General features: G+C 43.7%; 1 protein-coding gene across 1 annotated transcript; it reads left to right on the top strand.

The window, feature by feature from the left end:
- Window positions 1-313: 313 nt before the first annotated feature.
- Window positions 314-1,901, top strand: TMEM187 (transmembrane protein 187). The gene has a single exon (XM_088455456.1). It carries the CDS (start codon window positions 425-427, stop codon window positions 1,220-1,222), a length of 798 nt encoding a protein of 265 aa, XP_088311582.1. The 5' UTR covers window positions 314-424; the 3' UTR covers window positions 1,223-1,901.
- The last annotated feature ends 17,391 nt before the right edge of the window (window positions 1,902-19,292 follow it).

Raw genomic sequence — 19,292 nt, 5'->3', positions numbered from 1 at the left:
TATTCGCTTTAAAACAAATCTACCCCCCAACCCCCCTCCTCCCTACACACACCTCAGTGGATTTAAAAACACTATATATTTTTAATGCAAGCTCTCATGTACGCAGGACAGATGAGACAACAGTGCAGATAGAGCAGTTTGCAGTATGCTGGCTTTGTAAAACTGCCTGCTTGGCTGAGAGCTGAGCTGCAGAGTGCACAGGAATCAATGTCAGAAGCACTGGCCAATCCTGCCGCCTGTAACACTGGGAGGCCCCTCTGCTTAGCCACATTCAGGAAGTGCCTAAAGTACTGGAAACCAAATGGGGGTGGAGGTTAAACATTACATACGTCTGTCTGCTTGCTGTCAGTGAGTAAGGATCTCTACTTCTGATTACGTTGTACCTCAGCCTCACTACATTGCTTAATGTAAAAACAGCTGAGACATGAAACGAACACGCATCCTAGAACAAGATAGCTCCTTGTGGCATGTGACTGGAGCTTTTGCAGGGTGCCTGGTGATCGTGAGCACAGGTGTGTTGGACACGGTCAGCACTGAACTAGGGTATAGTCACTATGCGGAGAAACCAAGTCCTCACCTTCCCGGCTTTCTTTCAATGCCTTTCAATTCCATCATCAATCTCGGATATATACTTCTGGGAATATACTGGCTAACCCTGGATGAAAAGGCTATCAGAATCAAGGACAAGACGGGACTTTATCTGAAGAATGTCTTTTCCTGGATGGCACTGGGATACGGCCCTGTTCAGTGGGTCAGGATATGGACGCAGGTTCAGTGGGCTGCAATTCTAGATCAGTGGTTCACGTTGCCTCTCTTTGCTTGGGCAATTATTTGGTGCAACTCCATCCTGCAAAATTGGAAGAGTCAACATTTCCTGGCAATAGAACTCCTCTCACTGTGCAGCTATTTCTTGAGCATATTTCATCCGCAAGGCTTTGAATTAGCCCTGTCCTTACATATAATATGGGCATTTGTGTCTGGGCTGAGATTGCAGAGCAGATATGGAGACTCTACCACAAAGAAGTACTTGGCCTTTGCTCTATTTTCTTGTGTCGGATTTGTAGGATTAAAGCTTCTCGATCACTGGTTGGCCCAACTTTTCCTCTTTCAGAGACTCACTGGCCACTTCTGGTCCAAAGTGTGTGACATCTTGCAGTTCCATTACGCGTTCTGCTTCTTAGTTCACCTAGACCACCGTAGGTCCTCAAAGTCAAATAGATAAGGACTCAAAATTTTGTTAGAATATTGTCCATATTTTCTTTCATTTTGGAAAATTGTAATCTGCAAGGCCTGGAAAATAGCAATCTTTGTTGTAATTAATTATAAACTTTCATCCGGAATTAGAGCTGGATCCATATAGTGAGCAATGCTTAAAAAAATAATGAAATAAATAAAAATAATAATAATAATAAAAAATAAATGTGATATTGTGAGAAAGGAAGTGATTGCAGTAACTGAGGCCATTAGAGCTTTGGGTTTATTATTTTTATCATGAGTGCATCTTTAAACACCGACAATGATAATACTTAAAAGATGAATGTTTATTAACTTTAAAAAAATATAATGCATTCAACATGTTCTTTTTACATTTGTTTTATATAGGACCTTGTATGTTCATCACGTGTATTGTGTAGATTTGCTTCCGGTGGTTCGGTTTCATGACACTGTTCAATAACTTCATCATAGATTAACTGGTCTCTAACTTGAAAACTGACCCTAATATTGTGTGTGTCTGTAATAGGAATTTTTACGATTGTAAATTCTACTTGGAAATCAATGGCTGTGAATTATAATCTGTTATTATACAGCGTTGTGTATTATGTTGGTGCTACAGTATAAGACAAAAAAAAATAACAAATAAGTTTGCATCTAAATCAAATTAAAGTTTCATAACAGTCCCATGTTAGGATTCAATTCCCTTCCTTCACATAAACAGCAGAAGCATTACTGTTTTGCAGAGCTTTTATTTTGGATTACACAAAAAGTTTCTCTTATGTCTGGGTGATATATATATATATATATTGTGACGTTCAGTCGGGTTAGGGGGTCCCTCTCCTGGGTAGATGGACTCCTTCCTTACACACACAGCAGCCGGGAAACAGCACACCAGTCTGGATGCGAGTACAAGCTGGTCGGCGCCAGTCTTTATTGTACAATGTCAGAACTTACATAAAGAAATCATAAACATAAATCCTAGCCCTGTCTGGGCTCTCACTTTACAAGTGATTTCCCTCACTACAAGAACCTGGCAGGGCCTAATACCCTCACCAGCAACAAAAGCACAGCACAGTCCTCACAGCTAGGTTTCCCAGGGTCTCTGAGCAGACTCCCTCTCTGCTCACCCAGGTGAGACACTCAGCCCTAAACAAACTAAGCATATGTTGGCCATCTTCAGCTGGAAGCCCTAATGAGCCTGTTACCAAGCTGAAAGGCCCAAAACCTGGAGTGGCTGTGGGTGGAGCCCTTCCTCTCACCCACAACTCCCAGGACCCAAACCGGCTTTTCAAAAAGCCGAGACTCAAGCCTGCTACACTGCAGACTTTCTCCTGGGGATTTAAAACACATAGGACAGGAATCTGGGACAAATGTCCCTGCCACAGACCACTTTACCAGTGATCCTATCACAATATATAATTTTTTATTTTTTGTGTTTTTATTTCGTAAAGCTGGGTAGGTATTCTACCACTAGTATCTATGATTAACATTTCTAACGGTATTCATCAACTCCGGTCTGTGAGTACCTGCAGTCTATGTACTAAACTTTGGAGACAGAGTTAAAACGGATGGAGATAAAGTACCAACCAAGCAGCTCCTAACTGACAATTTTCAAACAGCCTGTAAAGTGACAGGAGCTGGCTGGCTGGCTGACTGATATATATATATATATATATATATCTCTCTCTCTCTCTCTCTCTCTCTCTCTCTCTCTCTCTCTATATATATATATATATATCTCTCCCCCCCCCCCCCAGCCAAATAGATTAATTCACTGCCCATGAATAAGGACATTCTAAAAACATGACCTGTTGGGACTTCATTATCAGGACTGGAGTTTGGATACCCTGATTTCTCTCCTCATAGTGGAGACAAACATATCCACCTCTTTTACATTTGGGAATGTATGCCACTGATTTAGGACTGTTCACACACTAAGTGGGCCTCTTCTACAGTCAGGCCTCCACACAACCATGACCTCATGCCTCTAGAACCTCTGCATTATGGCCTGCTCAAAATCTGAAAGCAGTTTGGCATAGCTTTGTATTCCCCAAACATTGTTGTGGTCCCCAGCATCACCTACTTCAGCCTCCCCTTCTGCCACTCCACTCATTCCCTCACTGCTTCCTTGTATCTGTTATGTTTTACTTAAGTTTTCATATCTATCTTATGTTTTCTCTTGGCTCCATGAAAAGTATTAGTTTATTGCTGTATTACTGCAAACAAAATGTCCGCCCCATCACCCATCGGCCTGTTGTCTCTTTTATCCCCTCCTTTTTAGAATGTAATCTTTCATGGCCAGGCAGAGCCATAACTAGACTTTTTGGTGCCCTGTACTAGAGAGAGCATTGGCGCCCCCACCCCTCATTTTTTTAATAGGACCATAAGATAGTGCACCAGATAAAGGGCCATGGCTTCATGGGGAAGGGCCAGGGAAGAGATAGTGGAGGCCAGGAGATGCTGGGGATAAAAGAAGAGGATGGTACAAGTGAGTATGATAATAAACAGGAAATTTAATAGGCCCAAACAGCGCCCCCTGCCTGTGCCATGGCACAGGTCGCACAACACTAGTTACGGCCCTCTGGGCAGGGTTCTCCCTTGTGTCCTCTCTTCATCTCCCTCATGTATCCCTGTCATGACTTATGCTGAATTGGGTCTGTCCGTGCTTATCTGTCCCATCTGTCTTCCATGGCTTAGGCCAAATTCTTCTGTCTGCCATAAGACTTGGTTAAAATGACACCCATCAACGTTTATCCTGCCTACTTCTAATTGTCATATTCTAGTCTTGTACGCAGTCCCTGACTCTCATCTACTGTGTGTTGTTACCGTATTATTTAGATTTATACTTTGTACTTACTATATGCACTGTAACTCAGATGCGTTCTATGTTTACCCCTTGCACGGTACTATGGACACTTTGTCGCACCTTTATAAATAAATGATAACAATAATTTAAGAAGTACCAAGTACCTTTCCATATCATAGGCTGAGAACACTATGGGTTCAATTCAATGAGGAGCGAGGGGGGGCGAGTTGCTGTTGCTGCATAGACACCCCCACACACAGCCAAGTCTTGCCCCGAACTCATGGATATTTGTACACAGCCCTAATTGAAATGAGCCCTATTTGTTTATCAACAAAAACTGCTATACCATTAGAGGTCAGAGGTCGACTGAAATATCCTAAGGACAGGAAGGTGAAGAAATGTTTAGAGAAATAACGTTGTCATTGGTAAGTCAATTAAATCAAGTGTGGCTATGTCTTCAGTCTCCAGGGGAATCAGAATTTGGATGAACAATCTGTATATAAAGAAAGGAAGTAGACAAAACAAACTAAAAGTATGGAAATTATAAACAAAGGAATTGATTTCATCAATAAATACTACACTTGCAGCTAAAGGTATAGCATCTATAGCGGAGGCCAATGGATGTGAAAATGTACAGCAGACCAGCAGTATAAAAACAGCCTAGCTGCACTTACCTATGAAAGTGGGTTTCTATTCGGTAAGAATCTGGACATGAGGATTCTGAAAGATCCTTAATTAGATTACATTTGCTTTATTCGGGCAGCCGTTGAAGGAGGCCAGTAGTGGCCGACAGTATATCAAAGAGCATATAGGTAAATCATCCCAGCATCCTTGCCGTCGCTTTCATGGAAAAGTTGGAAGACAACCAAGAAATTGAAAATTGCTATGTACTAACCAATCCTGGTTGCTGGCAGGATTTCCAGGAAGGCGGTGGCTTGGATGCTTTCCAAACAGGCCATTTGGGTCAAGGACATTACCTAGAATTTAATTTTGTAAAAATTCTTACAATGCCAAAAAGATGTGTAGTGCCTGCTTCTCAGAAGTGAACAGGCTTTTATTTAAAACTCTGGTAGAGAAACAGGAGCAATCCAGCATATGTTAGTGTCAGACCTCAAAAGACTCAACCAGTTTATAAAGACAAAACAAGTTTGTTTGTTTTTTTGTTAAGTCTGTAAGTTCCATCATCAGGACAATAGAAGTATATTTGCTGACATGAATAGATTTACAGGATGTTTACAGTCACATGCCAATTGCACCATACTGACATCATTGCTTCAGGTTCTGCAGTCTGGGGTACAATTTCCAGTTTACCTTCCTACCTTTGAGGAACAGCAGGTAAATGCGTTTTGTTGCAGTTGGTTCTTGTCTGCTGGCACTTTTTTTTTAAACTTGCTGCCGCATATGATTTGTGTCATCTGGGGGCTGGCCTTGGGCTTAACATTGGTACCTGGCTACCAGCTGCTTTACATATCAGCCCTTAGCATTAGTAGCTTGCCAGTTCTAGCATTTACATGCTAGTGTTCCTAATAGCCTGCTCAGTCTATATTATGACATAAACTCTGCCTAATACAGCCTGAATTAGCCTCTTTCTTGTGATCCCTACTCTGCCTTGTCTGCTGCCTGGACTGGCTTCTTGCTTGTGATCCCTCCTCTGCCTGGTCTGCTGCCTGGAATGGCTTTTTGCTTGTGAATCCCTCCTCTGCCTGGTCTGCTGCCTGGACTGGTTTCTTGCTTGTGAATCCCTCCTCTGCCTGGTCTGCTGCCTGGACTGGCTTCTTGCTTGTGATCCCTCCTATGCCTGGTCTGCTGGCTGGACTTGCTTCTTGCTTGTGATCCCTCCTCTGCCTGGTCTGCTGCCTGGACTGGCTTCTTCCTTGTGAATACCTCCTCTGCCTGGTCTAGTGCCTAGACTGGCTTCTTGCTTGTGATCCCTCCTCTGCCTGGTCTGCTGCCTGGACTGGCTTCTTGCTTGTGATCCCTCCTCTGCCTAGTCTGCTGCCTGGACTGGCTTCTTGCTTGTGATCCCTCCTCTGCCTAGTCTGCTGCCTGGACTTGCTTCTTGCTTGTGATCTCTCCTCTGCCTGGTCTGCTGCCTGACCTGGCTTCTTGCTTGTGAATCCCTCCTCTGCCTGGTCTGCTGCCTGGACTGGCTTCTTGCTTGTGATCCCTTCTCTGCCTGGTCTGCTGCCTGGACTGGCTTCTTCCTTGTGAATCCCTCCTCTGCCTGGTCTGCTGCCTGGACTGGCTTCTTCCTTGTGAATCCCTCCTCTGCCTGGTCTGCTGCCTGGACTGGCTTCTTGATTGTGAATCCCTACTCTGCCTTGTCTGCTAACCAGGCTGAACTCCTGCTTGTGTATCTGATTTGCACTGGCCTCTACTCTGCTTTTCCTATTGCTTGCTGCACACTGCCACTTCCTCTTTTCCACCTGTTGCATTTGCCTCATCAATTACTTTGATCTACTATATACTGCCAAACTTTAACCTACATGCAAGTCATTCTGTTGGAAAGTCTATGCCGTGGCCTGGCATTCCCTGCATTCCAGTGACTGCCGAATCCCTTGGTGCAACTCCCTACAGTTCTGCAGTAGAGCTTGGCGTGGCAATTGCAGGTCAGTCCTTGTTTATACTAGTATCTATATTCTGTGAAATTGCACCTGACAAATTATCATAGCTTCCACATTAAGGCCCTCATTCAGAGTCTCTCGCAAGATGCAATCGGTCACTTGCAAAAAGCGGCCGGGTATGCAAATCAAGCGATCGCTCTTTGTGCTGTAAGGACGCCCTCTATGTCTTAGTGAGCGACGGCAGTTAGCGTACGCTGGACTATCAAACCTCCCACCTGTCACTCGCAGCACACATCATCTCCGTGAAGTTTGATTAATTGTGAACATCTAGGGCCATCGGGGATGCTCGCAGCGCTTAGGGTTGACCTAACCTACCCCAAGCACTGCCAGCGGTTGAGGCTACAAAACAACAAAGTCACGTGTGCAATGACGCTACTTTACTAATTATGCACACCCATTAAACGCCGTTCTGACTGTCAGACACGCCTACGTTCGCACATCCTCACCCCCGTTCACAAGCACCTTCCCCTGTAACCACCCACAAACGGCACTGTCACTCAAAGCAGCGACCTGAAAGTGGCCTGCGAGCTACCAAAATCAGATCGCAACGAATGACTTGCGCATGCGCTCTGCGAATTATAAGCATGCACAGATGTGCGAATATCACTCCCAACAAGCGAGTGTGCCCTAACGAGAGACTCTGAATGAGGTCCTAAGTCCCAGGGACAACCAAGTACTGTTGTACACATAATGAGCTATGGGAACAGGGCTTGCTATAAGTGAAGACCTCATCAGGACTGGTTCTGATAATAAATTATTTTGTGCACGCATTCCTTAACACTATCATTTGGCCTCTCAACATCTCCCATAGCCTTTACAAAAGGTACTGGTCATCCTCATTGCAGCTCTCAGTAAGCAAGGAACTTCAGTCTGGCCTTATCTGCATGATAGTCTAGTAATAAGAAAATCAGAGAAGAAAGCTGGAACAGGATGCTCAAAGTGATCTCTCTCTCATTTTCTTCTATGTATAGGAACATGGATGGATCATAAATTCCAGCAAAACTCACGTTGTGCCTTCTCAACAGCTGCAGGTTCCAGGTAGAAACAGTGAGAGACATCAATGTCACAAGTGAGAATCCAAGACATTCAATGACTGTCTTGTCGGTTCCTCAAGCTCTTTGGTAGAGTAAAAAATTCCCAAGTTATTCTCCGTAGGCAAGTTGGCATATGAGAGATCTGGTAATAGACCTGCATGCAAAAATTCGGAAGCTAGAGCATTGTGGTGTGCAATACAACAGTGTACACCTTAACTACTGTAGATCAAAAACTGTGATTTATCCTTTCACTCAACTGTGGACAGTGGTAACCTTCATAAACAGACTTGGAGGCATCAAAAACAGGCATATGATGATAGAGATATCAACACTCATACCATGGCCACAGGACAATCAAAAGATACTTTACGGCACTTCATGCAGTGGGAAAGGACAATTAGTTGTGACCTCAGTCCATATTAGATCCAGCCAGGAGAATGGTCATTGCACAATGAGGTATTTCAACAAATAATTCAGTAGTTTTGAATTCCCAAGGTAGACCTGATGTAAAAATATCAAATTGGAAAAATTCTACCACTGTCACACGGACTCAAAAGCAGGATTAGATGACCTAACAAGACCTTGAGATCGGAACTGCCATACACGTTCCTTTAATTGCAAGTAGGCAAATTGAAATACAATGGGAACTAGCAGGAGTGAGAACAGTGCTTCTGTTTTGGCCTCGCAGGTCATGGTTAGCAGCAGCAACAGGAATGCTCTTAGAACAACTGTGGCCTCTACCTCATCATTTACACCTTCTACCTCAGGCACCAGTCTTGTACCCATATAAAGAGTAGTTTCTTTTGATGGTATGGAGATTGAGTGACTATTGTTGAAGAATAAGAGTCTCTCGATTAAAGACATTGAAGTATTACTACAAGCAAGGAAGAATAATTATTTAAATGTATATGACAAAGTATGAAAAACATTTTGGGTGCAAATGCAAAGCGGATATAGGCACTGGATGCTAGCATAACTTAAATTCTAGACTTCTTCAGGGACTAGCCCTTAGAACGGTTACCAGCACTGAGTGTAAGATGATCCATTCAAGAGTTTATTTCGAGCAACCAAAATGATTTACCCTTCTCTTTTGTGACACCTTCGATTCGCAATCTTCTTTTTTGATACGGTCACTAGAACATTTTGAACTGCTAAAGTATCACTCAAGTAGCTCACACTCAAAGTAGTAGTAATCTGGGTAGCAATCTTGTGTGCCAGAAGGTAAGTAGTGCTGCAAACATATACTGCATTCTTGCCTAAAGCAATCTCTAAGTTTTATGTCAAGCAAGTAATTGTACATCCAGTTCTGCGTCCAGGACAAGCAAATGAGAAGAATTGCAGCTTAAACATATCTTTGTAGAATAAAGGGAATCGGTCAAGGGTGTATTAATGCCCAAGGGGGCCCATGTGCAGCAAATCCCTCCACAGGCTACTGTCTCCAACGAGTCTCCCAAGCGATGCCATCTTCCAAGTGATGTTCAGGAAGATGGTGCATGCGCACAAGATAGAAATGGCGGTCTTCTATCACTGCAGTGCTGCTTCATATTTCCGAAGATGACACTTAAGAGGGGGGACCCACATGCCAACACCAGGTAGGTAGGTCTGGGTGAAGGGCGGAGGCTCCCTGGGCTCCTCAGAGACTCATTATAAATGCACCTATGGAATCGGTGTAGTAGGCAATGTGGGGGTTATCAATTATTAAATTAATAATAATAGAAATACTTATTGATATTGGATCAATTATTGGGATATAATACAATTTGTGTCTTTTGTTGCTATTTGTGTCAGGTGGAATAACTACAGAAGTTGAGACATCCTAATTGTTCCTAAGAACCATCTTTCTACATTTTCCTTCTACCACTACAGCCATAGGCAGGGAGTCCCAACTATTCCGCAGATGTAACCTGGCTAGGATCCCGTAGCTGAACCCTGCTCGTGACTCTGATTCTGTATTATGATGATATGGTTATAGATCGCTAACAAATAAACTAGTACAATGTATCAGATAATGTAACGTATGCAAGAAAAAGAAACATGTTGCACAACACCTAGAAAATAAAAAGTGATTATGTTAGTTTATGTTTATAGCCTCTTTTGCCGATTTGGGCAGTTCCTGAGTTTTATACGGGGTTCCTATGTTATGCCAATAGCGTGTCTCTCCGGGATGGTAAAGACTCTAATCTCTGTCCCTATTGCTGCATACCTTCCAGAGATGTAGCGCACAGCATCGGCTGGTTCCCTTCTCCGTATGCTGTATCTCCGCTGTTATGCCTCAGGTGAAATGAGGATCGCGGTGACCGCTTGGAGGATGAAGCTGCGGAGTTCGTATAGCTGCTCTGTGTATCTGCTCCGTGCCTCAGGTGAAATGAGGATTGCGGTGACTGCGTAGAGGGTGAAGCTGCGATGTTCGTGTAGCTGCTCCGTGTCTGCTACAACGCGTTTGCCCTTTTTTAAGGATAAAGTGCTATCTGCATAGCTGCTTTATATAGGGTTTAAAACTTTATTTAATTGTATAATTAAAAAACGGGAAGTGATGTAACTTCCTGGTTAAAATAGTGGTAACCACATGTCATTCTTGCACTGGTCATTCAGAATATTCTAATGAATACAAAAAAGTATACATAAAAAAATTGTAAAACATAGGTATTGCGCTAAAATATAAAAAGTTACTTTAAGATTAAATTAATATTATAATATATTATTTTGTTATGAATTTAAAAAAGGTTTTATTATATATATTTATGATGAAGTGATTTAGAGGAATGCATTAATTTCTATATTGATATTTAATCCTTTGGATGAAGGGTTTGCATATTATAGATCCATTCAGTCACCTTTCTTTTTAGAGCTTCTACAATATTTCTACCTCTCCAATTGTTTGTATTTTTTTGTATTCCTACAAAGTTCATTTCTTTAGGATTTTTTTCATGACAGTCTAAAAAATCTTTTGATACACTGTGTCTGTAATCCTCTTAATATTATATATGTGTTCAGTGATTCTCATTTTGAATTTCCTTTTAGTTTGTCCGATACATTGATATCCACATGTACATTCTATCATGTATATGATGCCTTCCATTTCGCATTAAATTACATTTTTAATTTGATATTCTTTTTTTGTGACATTTTGATATGAATTTAGTAGTTGGTTTTGTTGTAGTTTTATTTGTAATTTTACAGGCTTTGCATTTAAGGCAATAGTAGCAACCCTTATTTCCTCTCTCTATTTATTATATCAGGTTTGATGAAGCTTTTTACTAATTCTTGTTTTAAATTCCTCACCTTTTTGTATATGATTATTGGTTTTTCTTGTATGACAGGTTTCAGTTCAATATCCAGCTGTAAAATATGCCAGTGTTTTTTCAAGATGTTTTCAAATAGATAGTGTTGGCTATTATATTGGGTAATGAATGCTGTATTGAAATCTTTTTTTTATTATTATTTTATTCATTGTATTCTATCAGTTTTTTCCTATCCATATGTTATTTTTTCTATTTATTTTTCCATTATGATTTCACCATATCCTCTTTGAGTAAATTTGCTCTTCATCTGTTGGCTTTGTTCCAGGAAATTTTCCCTCTGGGTACAGTTTTGTCTCAATCTTCTAAACTGTCCCCCTGGGATGTTCTGAAGCCACTGCTTGTAGTGGTTGCTTGTTGGAGGAAGCATATTATTTCCACTCAATTTCTTTATATGATTCCTTGTGTGTATTCTGTTTTCCCATGTGAATATCTCTAAATCCAAATATACGACCATTTCTTTACTTGCTATGGAAGTGAACTCTAGTCCAAACGTGTTAGCATCCATGTATTTGAAGAACTCCTGCAGTGTATCCTCAGGGCCATTCCAGATGAATAGTAGGTCATCTATGTATCTTCTCCAACAGATGATGTCATTTGAAAATGGGTTGTTCCTCCAGATATTTTCCTCCTCCCATCTAGCCACAAATAAATTTGCATAACTGGGTGCGAAGGAACAACCCATTGCTGTTCCTTTCATCTGGCTGTAGAAAATTCCTTTGTTCCAGAAATAATTGTGAGTTAAAATGTACTCAGTGCAAGCCATTATGAAGTTGATTTGTGCATTTGGTAGTTCAAAATGATTTGTTAACAAGAACCTGGTTGCCTCACATCCTTTATCATGGGCTATACATGTGTATAGTGACTTAACGTCACTCGTACATAGGATGTAGTTCTCTTCCCACTTCATTTCTTCTAGACACTTTAGTATGTGCAAGGAATCTTTTAGATAGCTTTTTTGTTGTTGTACCAGGCTTTGTAAATAGGAATCCAAATATTTTGATTAATTGGAGGACAGTGAGCTTATTCCCGACACAATGGGGCGGCCTGGAGGTTTAATTGGATCTTTGTGTAATTTTCGGAGCTGATAAGAAGTGGGTATTTTTGGGTCTTCTATATAAAGAAAGTTGAACTCTTTTTTTTTTTTGTCAATATTCCTATTTGTAGAGCTTCATCTAATAATTGTTTCAGTCCTTGTTGATATTTTATTGTAGGATCTCCTTCAAGTTGTTTATAAGTGATGTTATCTGATAACACAATATGAAATGGAAGTTCAAAACATGCTATGTTCATGATCACCAGTCCTCCTCCTTTGTCTGCTGGTTTCAATATAATAGATTCATCTTTTTTCAATTCTATAAGAGCTTGTTTCTCATCTTTCGTAAGGTTATATTTCTTTTCCTGTGATATTCATTATGTCATTTTCTACCAATTTTTTTAAATGTCTCTATGTGGGGACCTTTGAAATACTGTAGGCTGGAAAAAACGTGGAGTTTGGTTTAAACTCACTGTGAATAAAATTATCCGAGATTTCACATTCCCTCTTTTCTTTCTTTGCAAAAAAATTTTTGATACAAAGTTTTCTTATAAACCTCTGAGTATCTATATAAGTCAAAAGGATGAAATCATAATGGAAAAAGAAATAGAAAAAATAACGAATACGGATAGGAAAAAACTGATAGAATACAAAGAAAAAAATAAATAAAAAAGATTTCAATACAGCATTCATTACCCAATATAATAGCCAACACTATCTATTTGAAAACATCTTGAAAAAACACTGGCATATTTTACAGCTGGATATTGAACTGAAACCTGTCATACAAGAAAAAACAATAATCATATACAAAAAGGCGAGGAATTTAACAAGAATTAGTAAAAAGCTTCATCAAACCTGATCTATTAAATAAAGAGAAAGGAAATAAGGGTTGCTACTATTGCCTTAAATGCAAAGCCTGTAAAATTACAAATAAAACTACAACAAAACCAACTACTAAATTCATATCAAATGTCACAAAAAAAAGAATATCAAGTTAAAAATATAATTTAATGCGAAATGGAAGGCATCATATACATGATAGAATGTACATGTGGATATCAATATATCGGACAAACTAAAAGGAAATTAAAAACGAGTATCACTGAACACATATGTATTAAAAGAGGATTACAGACACACAGTGTACCAAAACATTTTTTAAATATCGATATAGAAATTAATTCAAATCACTTCATCATAAATAAATATAATAAAACCTGTTTTAAATTCATAACAAATAATATATTTATTATAATATTCATTTAATCTTAAAGTAACTTTTTATATTTTAGTGCAATACCTATGTTTACAATTTTTTATGTATACTTCTTAATGTTCATCAGAATATTCTGAATGACCAGTGCAAGAATGACATGAGGTTACCACAATTTTAACCAGGAAGTTACATCACTTCCCGTTTTTTAATTATACAATTAAATAAAGTTTTAAACCCTATATAACGCAGATAGCACTTTATCCTTGAAAAAGGGCAAACAGTCTAAGAGCAGCTACACGAACACGGCAGCTTCACCCTCTAAGCGGTCACCAGCGATCCTCATTTCACCTGAGGCACGGAGGAGATACACGAAGCAGCTATTCGAACATCGCAGCTTCATCCTCCAAGTGGTTACCGTGATCCTCATTTCACCTGAGGCATAACAGCGGAGATACAGCATATGGAGAAGGGAACCAGCTGACGCTGTGCGCTACATCTCTGGAAGGTATGCAGCAATAGGGACAGATAGATTAGAGTCCTTACCATTCCGGAGAGGCACGCTATTGGCATAACATAGGAACCCCTTATAAGACTCAGGAACTGTCCAAATCGGCAAAAGAGGCTATAAACATAAACTAACAATAACTTTTTATTTTCTAGGTATTGCGCAACGTTTCTTTTTCTTGAATAAGTTACATTATCTGATACATTGTAGTAGTTTATTTGTTAGTGCTCTATAACCATATCATCATAAGCATTATTTTTAATAGAACAGCTTAGCTATACTAACTATAGCGCGGTATTACAATAACATCCATCTGATTCTGTATTGATCATTGCAGACTGACCCTGCTTTGTGACCCCAAATGTGCTATGTATGCTACACAAAAATGGATATTGCTCAAATCAATATAATAAGCTGAGGCGGGATGTAGTTATAATCACCAGTCAGTATCCTGGTGCTGGCATCGCGACGGTAAGTAGTTGGGTTAGGGGGAGGGCTGGAGTTAGGCACTAGGTGGTGAGGTTTAGGTTCTAGAGTGGGGGGGGCAGGGGGCTAGAATAGGATATCGACAACTGTCGGTAAGTAAACTTGTAAGTAAGCCGGCGTCAGGATTCTGACCACTGGGAACCCGAGCTCTGGCATCCCGTACCCAGCCTGCTGAGGCGGGTGCTTGCAAGGGAGGGGTTATCTAGAGAAGAAAGTACTCATAGCGCACAGTAGGATTTATTTCTGTACCGGTACTTACGGAATAATAGAGGAAATGATCTTCCCAACGGTAGAAAAAAAAAAAAGTTATTTATTTGAAAATATTAACTGGTAAAACAGAACATACAAGAATTGGCTCCCGGGGGGGACTTAGGGTTAGGCAGCCACCCGGGAGGGTTAGGCTAGGGGAAGAGCGGGTTAGGCACCCCTGTGGGGAGGTTACGGTTTGGCAGCCCCCCGAGACACTTAGGTTTAGGCTGCAGGGAAGGGGGGTTAGGTTTAGGTACTTACAGAGGGGGTTAGGCACCCCTAAGTAGGGTTGGGGGGGGGTTAGGTTAGTGTGTACTTACCGTAGCTGCTGTCGGGATCTTCACTGGTGCGAAGACCGGCGTCGGGATTTGAACCGTCCGGTGGTATTTCATACTGATCCCCTCAGGTTGAAACAGTTCCTTTAGTGATGTATGCAGACGTCTTTATGTAATAAAGACACAAATCAATTTTTAAAAATAAATACTACACCTTTTGTACGTTTGCTCTATATTTATATGTATGTCATACCAACAAGATATATTGATAAGAAGAGGAATTTCCTCCTGGTTGGGGCAGAACAGGGGTTTAGATTTACACTTTATAAAATATTAGATATGGTAAGAACTTACCTTTGTTATCTCTATTTCTACGAAGTCCATAGGGTTCCACAGGATACCTTGGGGTATAGGTGATGACGTCAGGCATCGGGCACCATAGAGTTAAGTTTTCAGTCCTCCCAGGATGCACTAGGGTCCCCCTCCTATACCCCGCCCCCGAGCCAAGGCATCTCAGTTAGTTACCAAGCCATAGGCCGGAGGAGGAGAAGGAAGAGAGAGAAAAAAGATCTGGACACACACAAGAATCACATTCTCACCAGAGGGAGACGGAAAAACCGGTGACCAGAGTAAAGCCCATCTGCAGCACAAGTGCGACAGGGCGGGAGTCCTGTGGAACCCTATGGACTTCGTAGAAATAGAGATAACAAAGGTAAGTTCTTACCATATCTTATATTTTCTACTTCAGGGTCCATAGGGTATCCACAGGATACCTTGGGGATGTCCCAAAGCAGTATCCTTTAAGGGTGGGGACGCTCCTGTGCTGAAAGGAGAATCCGCCGGCAGAAGGAAGCATCCTGAAAGGCGAAGGTGTCAAACCTGTAATACCTCACGAAGGTATGGACAGAGGACCACGTAGCTGCCTTGCAGATCTGGACTGCAGAGGCACCACGTCGAGCTGCCCACGAAGGACCCACAGACCTAGTGGAATGAGCAGTCACAGAAGGAGGAACCGGCAGGCCTTAATGAAGATAAGCTTCAGAAATAGCCATACGGATCCAGGCTGCCAAAGTTTGCTTTGAAGCAGGCCAACCCTTTTTACGGAAGCCAAAGAGGACAAACAAGGCGTCCGACTTGCTAAACGAAGAAGTGCGGTCAACATAAGTCCTTAAGGCCCGCACAACATCCAAAGTGGCCTCACCCACGGAAAGGCCAGGTGAGTTAAAGGCCGGAACAACTATTTCCTCAACATGAAACTGGGAAACAACTTTGGGAAGAGATCAGGACGAGTGCGCAGCACTGCCCTGTTCCCATGAAAAATCAAGAAAGGGGGTCTACAAGAGAGCCCCTAAATCAGAAACACGTCTGGCCGAAGCTATGGCCAGAAGGAAAACAGTCTTAGCTGTTAGCCATTTAAGATCCACTGAGCCCAGTGGTTCAAACGGCGGTCCTTGGAGAGCCCTCAGGACCACAGTCAAGTCCCAAGGCGCCACAGGTGGAACAAAAGGTGGCTGAATACGCAGAATGCCCTGCAGAAAGGTGCGTACATCTGGGATTGTAGCAATCCTACAGTGAAACCAGACAGACAGGGCCGAAACCTGTACCTTCAAAGAAGCAAGGCGAAGCCCATGGTCTAGTCCCGCCTGTAGGAAGGCGAGTACCCGAGACAGACGAAACTCCCTCGGTGCATAACCTCTCGGTCGACACCACTGGAAGAACGTATGCCACACGTGATGGTATATTCTCGCGGAAGACGGTTTCCGAGCTCTTAGCATGGTCCGCACTACAGAGCTGGAAAACTCCCTGGACCTTAACATGGCCGTCTCAACAGCCGCACCGTCAAAGACAGCCGAGTCAGGTCCGGGTGAAGACAAGGACCCTGTGACAGAAGGTCCGGACGTAGCGGCAACCGCAGAGGACTGTCCACTGACAAACCCTGAAGATCTGAGAACCAGTGCCGTCTGGAGCTATCAACAGAAGCGTCCCTCCTTCCTGTTTGAATTTCCGGATGACCCGTGGAAGAAGGGAAACCAGAGGAAAGAGATAAGCAAACCGGAACGTCCACCGGACGGACAGAGCATCCACCAGAGACGCCTCTTCGTCTCTTGTGCGAGACCCGTACACCGGCAACTTGTTGTTGTGCCGGGACGCCATGAGGTCGATCTCTGGAAGACCCCACCTGTCCACCAGCAGTTGAAAAACGTCCGGGTGCAGGGACCAAACCCCCGGATGAACGTCCTGGCGACTGAAAAAGTCGGCCTCCCAGTTTAGCACTCCCGGGATGAAGACCACTGATATGGCCGGAAGATTGCGCTCCGCCCATACCAGGATCCGAGACACCTCTACGAGAGCCGCCCGACTTCGGGTTCCTCCTTGCCGGTTTATGTAGGCCACGGTGGTAGCGTTGTCCGACTGGACCTGCACTGGGCGACCCTGGAGAACCGGATGTGCCAGCTGGAGAGCATTGAAAACCGCTCAGAGTTCCAAGATGTTTATTGGAAGCTCCGCTTCCACCGGAGTCCACCTGCCCTGGAACAAGTGTGGACCCGAAACTGCTCCCCTGCCCCGAAGACTGGCGTCCGTTGTAAACAGGACCCAATTCACCACCCAGAACGGACGACCCCTGTTGAGATGGGTCGTCTGCAACCACCAGGCAAGGGACAGGCGAACCTCCGGAGTGAGCACTATTGACTGGGATTTCAGAGACTGAGGCAGACCATTCCATTTGGACAGGATCAGGTGCTGCAGAGGTCTTGAGTGAAACTGGGCATATTCCACATGTCGAATACCGACACCATGGAGCCCAGTAACCTCATCGCCGAGTGCAGAGACACCCGGCGGCTCTGCAGACAACTGCGTACCCTCGACTGTAAGGCAGCGATCTTTTCCCCCGTCACAAAGATCCTTTGCTGTCCCGAGTCCAATAAGGCTCCGAGGTGCAGAATCCGCTGAGACGGGATCAGGGTGGACTTCTGCCAGTTTATCAACCAGCCGTGCCGTTGCAGTAGCGCAATGGTCAGGTCCAAGTGTCGGAGAAGGAGCTCCGGAGATCCTGCCACTAAGAGAAGGTCTTCCAAGTACGGCAACATGCGGACCCTCTGCAGCCGCAGGGAAGCCGCCATGACCGCCATCACCTTGGTGAAAACACGTGGTGCTGTCGCCAGGCCAAAAGGTAACGCCCGGAACTGAAAGTGGTCGCTGCGGATTGCAAACCTGAGGAACTGCTGATGGCGCAAAAGAATAGGGACATGCAGGTAAGCGTCCTGTATGTCCAATGACACCATGTAGTCCCCAGGTTCTAGCGCCAGAATGATGGACCGTAGGGTCTCCATCCGAAACTTCGGTACCCGCAAAGATTTGTTGAGAGCTTTGAGGTTGAGAATCGGACGAAAGGACCCATTGGGTTTCTGCACCAAAAAGAGATTGGAATAGAAACCCTGGCCCCTCTGGGAGAATGGAACAGGCACTATAACTCCAGCCTGGAGCATAGTATGCAAAACCTTCCGCAGCTCCGTGGCTTTGTGCCGGTCTGATGGTAGACCCGTGGTGAAGAATCGAGCCGGGGGTCTGTGCCGGAAGGAGAGGGCATACCCGTGTGAGACCACCTCGAGAACCCAAGTGTCTGTCGTGGTGACCGACCAACACCGGGCGAACTGCAGCAGGCGGCCTCCCACTTTGGGATCCCCCAAAGGGAGGCCCGGACCGTCAGGCCGCAGGCTTGTCATCTGGCTTAGGGACTGGACGTCTGGTACTCCAGGCCTGCTTCCGGGGCTTGGCTGATTTTTTGGGGCAGCCTGACGGGGAAAAGACTGTGCTTTAGGCCTACCCTGGGCCCTGTAAGCCCGAAAGGACGATGTACCTGAACCAGAAGGAACAGCAGCCGACGGGAGACATGCTGATTTAGCTGCCGCCAGCGTGGCTATAATCTTGTCCAGGTCCGGACCGAAGAGAACCTCTCCGTTAAAAGGCAATGCCTCCAAACCCTTTTTGGAATCAGCATCCGCCTTCCAGGATCGCAACCACAAAGTGCGACGAGCAGCCACCGCTGCCGAAGAAATTCGAGACGCCAGGGTACTAATATCTAAGGCCGCTTAGTTGATATAAGTGGCCGAATCCCGGAGATTGCCTATCAACTCCGCCTGCTCAGCCAAACAGTCGGGATCGAAGGACGCCTCCAACGTATCAGCCCAGCGCTCCATAGCTCTGGCGACCCAGCAAATGGCCATAGCTGGCCGTGCTGCCCCCCCTGCAAGGGAATAGACGGACTTCAGGCAGATCTCTACCTGCGGTCCGTAGCATCATTAAGGGGGGACATGGATGGCATGGGTAACGTGGCACTACGGACAAGGCGTGTCACATGAGAATCCACCTGTGGAGGTGATTCCCACTTAGCAAAATAATTGTCCGCAAACGGATACGCCACTGCTAAACGCCTTTGAGGCGGATATCGTTTGCCTGGCTGTTTCCACGCTTCCTCTAGGTGGTCAACTAATTGTCCCGAAAGAGGAAACACTGTGGCATCTCATTTAACCTCTTTGAAAAAG

Source organism: Taudactylus pleione, unplaced genomic scaffold (genome assembly GCF_031769625.1).
Source record: "Taudactylus pleione unplaced genomic scaffold, aTauple2 ptg000656l, whole genome shotgun sequence".
NCBI classification, from domain to species: domain Eukaryota; kingdom Metazoa; phylum Chordata; class Amphibia; order Anura; family Myobatrachidae; genus Taudactylus; species Taudactylus pleione.
This window is presented reverse-complemented; position numbering and strand designations above follow the sequence as displayed.

Excerpts from the sequence above, each read along its gene's own strand:
- TMEM187 (XM_088455456.1), top strand. The coding sequence starts at position 425 with ATGAAACGAACACGCATCCTAGAACAAGATAGCTCCTTGTGGCATGTG.